The 8,305-nt window shown below is 39.6% G+C and overlaps 1 protein-coding gene across 5 annotated transcripts; it reads left to right on the top strand.

Annotated features, from left to right (window-relative positions):
* On the top strand, window positions 1–6,268 carry galm (galactose mutarotase). Of its 5 annotated transcripts, none has more exons than XM_044136604.1 (9): window positions 1–96; window positions 1,435–1,634; window positions 2,999–3,153; window positions 3,290–3,403; window positions 3,685–3,777; window positions 4,615–4,696; window positions 4,979–5,129; window positions 5,219–5,393; window positions 6,067–6,268. In XM_044136604.1, the coding sequence occupies exons 2-9, from the start codon at window positions 1,448–1,450 to the stop codon at window positions 6,142–6,144; spliced, it is 1,035 nt and encodes a 344-aa protein (XP_043992539.1). In that variant the 5' UTR covers window positions 1–96; window positions 1,435–1,447; the 3' UTR covers window positions 6,145–6,268. The 5 variants fall into 5 exon arrangements, with proteins under 5 accessions (XP_043992539.1, XP_043992538.1, XP_043992540.1 ...); XM_044136603.1 differs by having other exon boundaries at window positions 14–96; window positions 1,441–1,634; XM_044136605.1 differs by having other exon boundaries at window positions 91–310; window positions 1,441–1,634.
* The last annotated feature ends 2,037 nt before the right edge of the window (window positions 6,269–8,305 follow it).

Genomic DNA, 8,305 nt, shown 5'->3' with positions numbered 1-8,305 from the left:
ACGGTTTGAAGCACGCCCCTTGAGTCACATGACTTCCGCATTCATCTGACGTCTCACGCGCCTTCTCCTCTCCTGGACTTGGTGACGGGTTTGTAGGTAAGGGGCTGCGAATGGAAGCAGAACACTCACACTGGTTTTCAGCTCGAGTCTTAGCATTGAAGGAGAAGTTTGTGTTTCACCGGTAGCCTGTCAGCTCTCAGCTGGACTTACAGCTGAGAGCTGACAAGTCCAGCTCTCAGCCTTCTGACGAGGAAAGGTCCAGTCGGGTCAGGTTTTTCTCCCGAACTTTGCTTCCCAGTCCCGATTAAAGGTCAGCGACCTCTTCCACTTTTAAATCAGAATTTATCGTGGGTGTACAAAACAAAGCGACACACCTGGCCGTTCATTTAGTGGTGGTTCTTCTGCACAGGACATTTAACGCGACGAGATTTAGTGACAACCAGCAGATACAGTATGACCAAAGTTCAATAAACAGCCTGGTGAACATAGAGTAGAAGAGGACAGATACACTATAAAATAATTCAGTGCCATGCTGCTTCTTAAAATTATTTATACGTGGCACACTGGAATACATATTTTTCATGTTGCTTCAGAGAAATAAAAGTTATTTTAACAGAAGTCAAAATGATGGTTATCCCAGAGTAAATTCCCAGCTGTCTTGGTTGGAGTCTGCAGACATTTCCACAGAAGCTGCTCAGAGATGTGCAGCAGCCACAGATTGTTTCTTATTTTTAACAAAATAACCACCTCACTTAAATGTCTGCACCTCAAATAAAGAAATAAACTAATCTTGCAGCACAGATATGTCAAGTCATATAATACCGTATATACTGTATAAGGAATACTTACTGTTGGACCAATGTTAAAATTTACATCCTATTCTCTTGGCTGATACACATTTCTGTTTTTCCTTCAGGTCAAAACTCAGATATTTATTTTTTCCAGACACTCCCAACATATAAAGAAAAATGTAGGAATTGCTTGAACCGTCTGTCTCTAGGTTCTAACACAGAAAATCAGTTTCTGACCATTACCCGCCACCACCATGTCTGGAGGTCAGTGTCTGAAATGCTGTTAGTTTTACTCCAGACATAACAGGACACACATACTTTATTGATCTAGACATTTGTGGTGAGGCGAGTCTTTTGGAGGAATTGTCTTCATTTCCATGCTAATAATTTCATAAAACTGTGTTGCTTGCAATACTTTTACATAAATTTTTTGAAATTTACAAAATACATTTGCATTCTAAATTATAAGAAAAAATAGTTGTAAATAGTTGTGGGGTTCACAGAGAGAAACAGAAAAGTTCTGTATTCTACGGTCAGCTCTGGTTGTAGTTTGTGTAATTGAACTGAAGTCACAGATATTTTTTACAAGATGGATGGTTTTAAAGAGATGGACATTGTTTTTTTTCTTTCCCTCCATGTTGAGGGTCAGACTCAGGATGACTCAGGTCAGCCATCAGCAGTGGGGCCAGGTCCCTGGCCTCGGCAGCGTGGACATGTGGACCCTCCAGTCCCCCCAGGTGCGGGTGGAGGTCCTCACCCTGGGTGCCATTATAAGGTCTGTGTCCTGCAGAGGGCAACATGGGCAGATGGAGGATGTAGTCCTCGGCTACGATGACCTGGAAGGTTAGACATAAAATATTCAACATTTGAAAAGAATGATCTGATAAATAATAAGTTATAGAACCTGAGGATTCGAACAGATTTGATTTTCAGGATGCTAAACAAAAGCTGAGTATTTTCTAAATTTTGTTTGATGTGATTATTTCTGAAGATGTTTTTCTTGACTGAAACTGAACAGAGGCTTAGAAAAGATAAATGTCTGGATGTGCCTTAACTTTCTCCAGCTGAATCGAAACAAACTGAAGTTATTAACTTTGAACCAAAAAATTAATAATCTAACTATTGACTATGACTTTAGCTGTTGTATAGTTATATTGGGACTAATTTATCTGTATACGGTTTGTCAGAAATGAAAATGAACCATTCACTAGTACAGCTGTCACACTTTGTGGAACAACCATGTTTGATTTCAGCACCAGCGTTGGTGGAGAACCGGAACTTTCCGAATCAGAATTTTGACCACAGGGGGCATTCCAATGGATTTCTGACTGTCGAATTAAAAATGATACAATGCGTTACTTTGTGATGATAAATATCAGACATGCTCCCACGCCCTACTACCCATTTCTTCCAACCCTTCACAGAATAGTCAGTTGTGACCAGTTACTGACATCAGACCACTTTTTTCAGTAACGAGTAATCTAACGCATTGCTTTAGACACTAAAGTTACTTATTGAAATCACTTTGCGTTACTATTTTATTTTGCAATATAATTTTATTTCCTCTACGCGTCTGGGGGTGTGATCGTTGTTTCTATGCAACAGTTTCAGCAGCAACAGAAATGTAAACAATGGAGAGAGATGCGCATTTGTTGCTCTTTTGAGTTTCAGTCGCCACGCCCGATTATTATAAGCGGCTTTGAACTTTTTTTTTTTCCTAAAGTCGCTGGCAAATTGAATGAATCGCAGGCTGCGCTTTTAGGCTTGTTTTTGAACGTGAAGTGAACCACACAAAACACGCACAAATTACTAAAGTTTTTTCGCACTGTTGTAACAATTAAACAATCTCCCCTTCATTTCAACCTTATAAATGGAGACACATTGTTGATGTAACCTTTATAAAATAACTTGCAATTAAGTTTTGGCAAAGATCAGTGTCATTTTCACAGTTGGCGGAGTGTTGTTGTTAGCAGCTGCTGACAGTAACTAAAAATCCGTAATCCCATTAAAGTTGCTTTTTCAAAGTGACTATGCCATCACTGGTTGTGACTAACTTTAGATCTGCTGTAATAAGTTCTGATCAGAGTCTGTTTGATTGATCAAGCTAACCAGTCATTGGGACACCTGCCTGGAAAAGCTAAGAGAAATTGAAGTGACTGCATACTTACCTTTGATAAAGGTGAACAATCATATTTTTATGTTGTCAGGTTATGTGTCGGATAAACGATATCTGGGGGCCTTGGTGGGTCGTGTGGCTAACAGGATAGTTAAAGGACACTTTGTGGTGGAAGGAAAAGAGTTCCAACTAGATACCAACAATGGACCAAATGCCCTGCATGGAGGCCTGCACGGCTTCAACAAGGTAAGACGAACTCTTGGGGAGTGTGGAAACTTTAGCCTCAACAACGAAACACTTCAGGGTGGGTTGCTTGTCCTATGGGGATGTTTCGAAAGGAAAACGTCTTTTCTTGAGTTCCTCTCTGGGTTTCTCTGTCCAGGCAGTCTGGCTTGCTGCAGAAGTGGAAGGTGGTGTGATCCTCAGTCATACGAGTCCAGATGGAGACCAGGGCTACCCTGGTGAGCTTCAGGTCTCTGTCTCCTACACTCTACAGGTAAACATACTCATGTCATCAGAACCATGTATCAGAACATTTGCCTCATTTCTTCTCTGGTGAATGTATGAAAACAAGTTTGTGTAGAAAGGACCATAAAGTTTATAGCAACAATCATTCTAGAAGAGGAAGAAGGATTTTTAGAAAGTCGTTGCTGAAAACACTAGAGTTAGGCTAATTGAACAATAAATAAAGATTAAAAATCTACATCTTAGGAGAAGACCATGTTTTACTGAGTTGATCTTGCGCCTGAGTTAGTGAGGTTAGTGTTTTCTGCTTAGGGGGAAACTCTAACCGCTGACTACCGAGCCCGCTCCACCAAAACCACCCCCATCAACCTCACCAACCACTCCTACTTCAACCTAGCAGGGCAGGTAAGACCTCGACATCATTCACACCCCGGAAACTTTGCCATATTCGATCACATTACAAACATAAATCTCTGTGCATTTTGTCGGGCTTTACATGGGCTTTTTTATGTTTCATCAACATTTTTCAGCTTTACATCATGTTATAATGTTATTCTAGCATCAAAGACACAACTGGAGTGTTGCATGCTTGAGAAATGCTTTAATCTCCATGGCAACCATTCAACTGTCCAAAATGCCTGAGTGGACATAGCCCTGCCTTCGAAACACAGCTCCTCCTGAGAGCTGCAGCTTCGGAGCTTCTACCTCACAGAGCAGCTCTTCCCTCAGTTCCTTCAAACTAGCCAACCGCAATTAGCAAACACCTGGTGGAACTGTACACCTGCTGAGCTTGTTATAGGAGCTACTGCCCAGAGCACCGCTGGTAAAAACGTTGTTGAAGGGTTAATGGAGGAGCCATGTTGTTACATAAATTGACATGACACAAACCACCTAATTTTAAAAAATACATAATAAGGTTGTAAAAGTCAAGTTAGCATAACTGAGTTACATATCCAGCTTTTGCTTTTTCATTAAAATCTTTTACTGACCATTGAAAATGGGATTCTTACCTTTGGACCTCATCGCTGACGTTTTGACAGTTAACACCAAAAACCTCGCGTTCAGATTTTGAGAATCTTTACTTGACTGTTTCATTTTACCCACCATCAATGTTCCCGACTTAATGCATAGCGATGTCACACACGCATCATACAGTCAAAACACACAAACACGATTTGCTACATATGGTGATAAATCGTTTCTATATGTGTGTGTTTGTGTTCTTGCATCCCTTGGATGAAGGGAGCGGCAGATATCTATGACCATGAGGTGTCCATCAGTGCACAGTCTTACCTGCCTGTTGATGACACATCAATCCCTACAGGTGAGCGCCTGCGTCAGTCCTGTCCCGACATAATATAGTCTATTTCCTTAGTCTTAAGCTGCTCTACTTCTGACAATAGTGGAATAGTGGAAGGAATGTTATTAGAGATTCACCAATTGAAGATTTTTAGGCTGTTTGTAAAGTTCTGACCTGCTGATAAGAGTTTTAGTCCATTTTGATTTCCCTTTACGATCCATGAATAAGAGAACATACTTCTTTCTCTTGTTACATTACGGCTTGTTACTTTTCAAGAAAAATAAGTCAGAGCCAATCTGTTGGCAGGAGAGATCCGCCCTGTGGAGGACACGCCCTTTGACCTCCGGGTGCCGGTTCCTATTGGTGTCCGGCTGAAGAAAGTTCCTGGCCTTGGCTTTGACCACAACTTCTGCCTGTGTTCGCCCAGAGATGACTGGACAGAAAGACATGCTGCCAGGTTGTCGCACAATGCATGCTCACACAACAAAAAATGTCCCCGATTCATTCATTTAGTTGATTCTGGTTGGTAAACCTTCCTCGTTTCAGAGTGCTTCACCCCCCCAGTGGGCGTGTCCTGGAGGTGTCAACCAGCCAACCAGGAGTCCAGTTCTACACCGCCAATGTCCTGGACGGCTCCATCAGAGGAAAGGGTGGAGTGGCTTATGGGAAGCACAGCGCCTTCTGTTTAGAGACACAAAACTGGCCCAATGCTGTTAACCAGGTATGTGGCTGGATGGAGAATCACTTCCAGTGATTAAAGTTAGGAAAATATAGGAGAACTCTTATAACTATAATTTTTTCCTTTGTTTTTTATTCTCTGTCTGCTGCTATTCTTGGCAAGGTCTTTCTTATGATTGAGACATGTTGATTTCAATGGGACAAACCAATATTATTATTTATTTATAGTAATAAATAAAGGTTATTACTCTTATTTAGGACAACAGCTAATGATTCTTTTTAGTAATCAATTATTCTGACAATTCAAATAATCTGATTAAAAAATTGACATCCCTTGTAGATTTTTTATTTTACCACTTAAGGCTATTTTTATTACACAATATTAGAAATACATTAAAACAAAAATAAAATAATAATTTAATTAGTTTTTTGAAGAAGAAAATAACACTTTTTTTGCTGAAAATGCAATAACATAGCATTCCTGTAATGTATGAATGAGACATTAATAATAACCAGGGAGAAACTAGATGAATGAATAATCCGACTTTCAGTCGAGGATCTGTCCACTTTTTAAAGAAGAGAGCCACCTCCCTAACACTCACTGCTCTTTCTGCCCATTCTGTCTAAATGTGTGGTTTAATCGAAAATGTGTGTTCTTAAGTCATGTGTGTGTGTGTGTGTGTGTGGTATAAAGGGGTGCGTTTGTGTGTGTTTAGGCTTCCTTCCCAGACTGCCTCCTGCGTCCTGGGGATGAATACCATCATGTGACTCGCTTCACCTTCACCACAGTCTGAGCAACAGTCAGGACTCCAGCGCTGACCTCTGACTCATATCTGGGTCAGAGCTTGCTTTATAACTGCTGTTGATGTGAATTTCTTCAGCATAAGATGTAATAAAGTAAATGTTTTATCATTCAAACTGGTTTGGGCCCTCTTTAAATGAATATCTAAAAACCATCAGTTTTCTCAATTATGTGAAGTAACTCTGTTAGCTATTGACACTTAAAGAAATACATCATTTTTAAGTTCTGTGCAGCAGCACATCTGATGTGTTGTTAATAATGATGCAACACGTATCGGTTTGGTTTCACTTCCCAAACCGATATGTTACTGATCCTGGAAGTGAAAACAGGCCTGAATTGACTTACAACTTTGTTTTAAACACAGACATAAATATACTGAATTATAAATGTATTTGATAATGCTGCACTTGTGCAGAACACTTGAATACATCACTAGCAATTAGAAGTAGAACAACTAATGTCAAATAAATATGTAAACTGAAGTTAGGAAACTATAACTACTAAAGTTGTATTAAATATTCTATTCTAATTTTCTAAGAAATTATAAATGTAGGGTTTTCTTTAGCAATAACTACAACATTTGTATGCATATTGATATCTGTATGTTTGGTTTTGACCTTATTTGAGAAAATCCACAATATATCCAAATTTGCTCACATAATATTGCTTTTAAAAATAACTCAAGCTGAAAAAGTCATTTAAAGACCCACGATGAGGAACACTACATCAAAAGTGGCTCAGGAAAGGGGCGTGCTCTGGTGGCGTAGAGGGTAGTGCGCCCCACGCCTGGAGGCCCCCAGGCCCCGACGCGCCCGACGCGGGCTCGACTCCCGGACCCAACGACACCTGCCGCATGTCCTCCCCCCCGCCAGCCCACCGTGGCATAAGGGACACCAGAGCCCACAAAAAAAAGGACCCCCTGGTGGGGGGAAAAAAAAAAAAAAAAAAAAAAAGTGGCTCAGGAAAAAAATTCTGCAAGAATTAATTTTTGTGTTGCAAACATCCAATCTAGACATGCATTTAATGTCTCATGTCTGAAGAGGGCGCTGTTTTGTGGTGTGTACATACTTATGAATCTGCTTTAAAATACACTCTGAAAAGGGAAGTTTCCCGGGAAAAGTGTCACTACTCCACGTTTGGTAAGTAGTCTTTTTATATTTGTTTAATTATTCATAGAGCACATATTTTACCCTCATAGGGCCTGACTGGTTTGGTCAAATTTCATTTCCCTTATATAAAATCATAATTTAAAAAATAATGCTGATATTTTCTTATGTAATATTTGTTTGATACTATATTTGTGATGACAGAAAACTCCTCAATGGTCACTGAAATAACTTGAAACTGACAAATGTCATGATAAACGTCACCAACACTCACAAAGTGTGTGTTGGTCATTGTCATGAAACAGGAACAGAGAGCTTTGAGCTCATGCAGCAGGAGGAAGTGGAATCCTGCATCGTGTTCAGCTTTCAGACATGTTTTGATCAGAAAGATAAACTGCTGCAGAGGGTCAGCTGCAGCAGCAGCTCACATAATCATTACCAACTGATCATTATCAAATTATTTATCCGAACAGTGAGCTAACAATATGTAAAGTATCTTCTTCACTGTCTAGGACAAAGCTACAGTTTGAGTTTTAAGATGTATTGGGTCTGAATCTCATGCTGCGAAATAGCCAACAGTTTGTCTTTGCAGTATGTACTGATGGACTTATGAGGCATCGGTGGCTTAGTCGATAGAGTTATCAATTCACAATTAAAAATTTGCAGGCTTGATTCCAGCTTCCTCCTATCACATCTCTGATTCTACATCAAGTTCCTTGTTTGCAAAAGCATTTGGGCATTAAATTTAATTTTGATGTGAATCTCTGGGGTGTTAAAGGGTTTTCCAGCATGAATAGCCTGATTAAAGTCAGATGTAGGCATGTCAAATGGATTTGAATCTTTAAATGTAATTAAATGTTGTAACTCATATTAATTCAAATTCTTTAAAGAGTGATTGTAGATAGTGACTCGGATTTCCTTTTTGTGCTTATTAATATTGTTTTAATAACATCTGGTAAGGATTTTATGTCAGCAGTCTCATTAGTAATATTTAAACGTAGACAAATGATCGGTTCAGTATTTTCTCCATTCATAATAAACTGAACT

Source organism: Gambusia affinis, linkage group LG13 (genome assembly GCF_019740435.1).
Source record: "Gambusia affinis linkage group LG13, SWU_Gaff_1.0, whole genome shotgun sequence".
Lineage (NCBI taxonomy): Eukaryota > Metazoa > Chordata > Actinopteri > Cyprinodontiformes > Poeciliidae > Gambusia > Gambusia affinis.
This window is presented reverse-complemented; position numbering and strand designations above follow the sequence as displayed.

Excerpts from the sequence above, each read along its gene's own strand:
- galm (XM_044136604.1), top strand. The coding sequence starts at position 1,448 with ATGACTCAGGTCAGCCATCAGCAGTGGGGCCAGGTCCCTGGCCTCGGC. Across the intron at positions 1,635-2,998 it reads CGGCTACGATGACCTGGAAG|GTTATGTGTCGGATAAACGA; the intron begins GTTAGACATAAA and ends TTATGTTGTCAG. Across the intron at positions 3,778-4,614 it reads ACTTCAACCTAGCAGGGCAG|GGAGCGGCAGATATCTATGA; the intron begins GTAAGACCTCGA and ends CCTTGGATGAAG.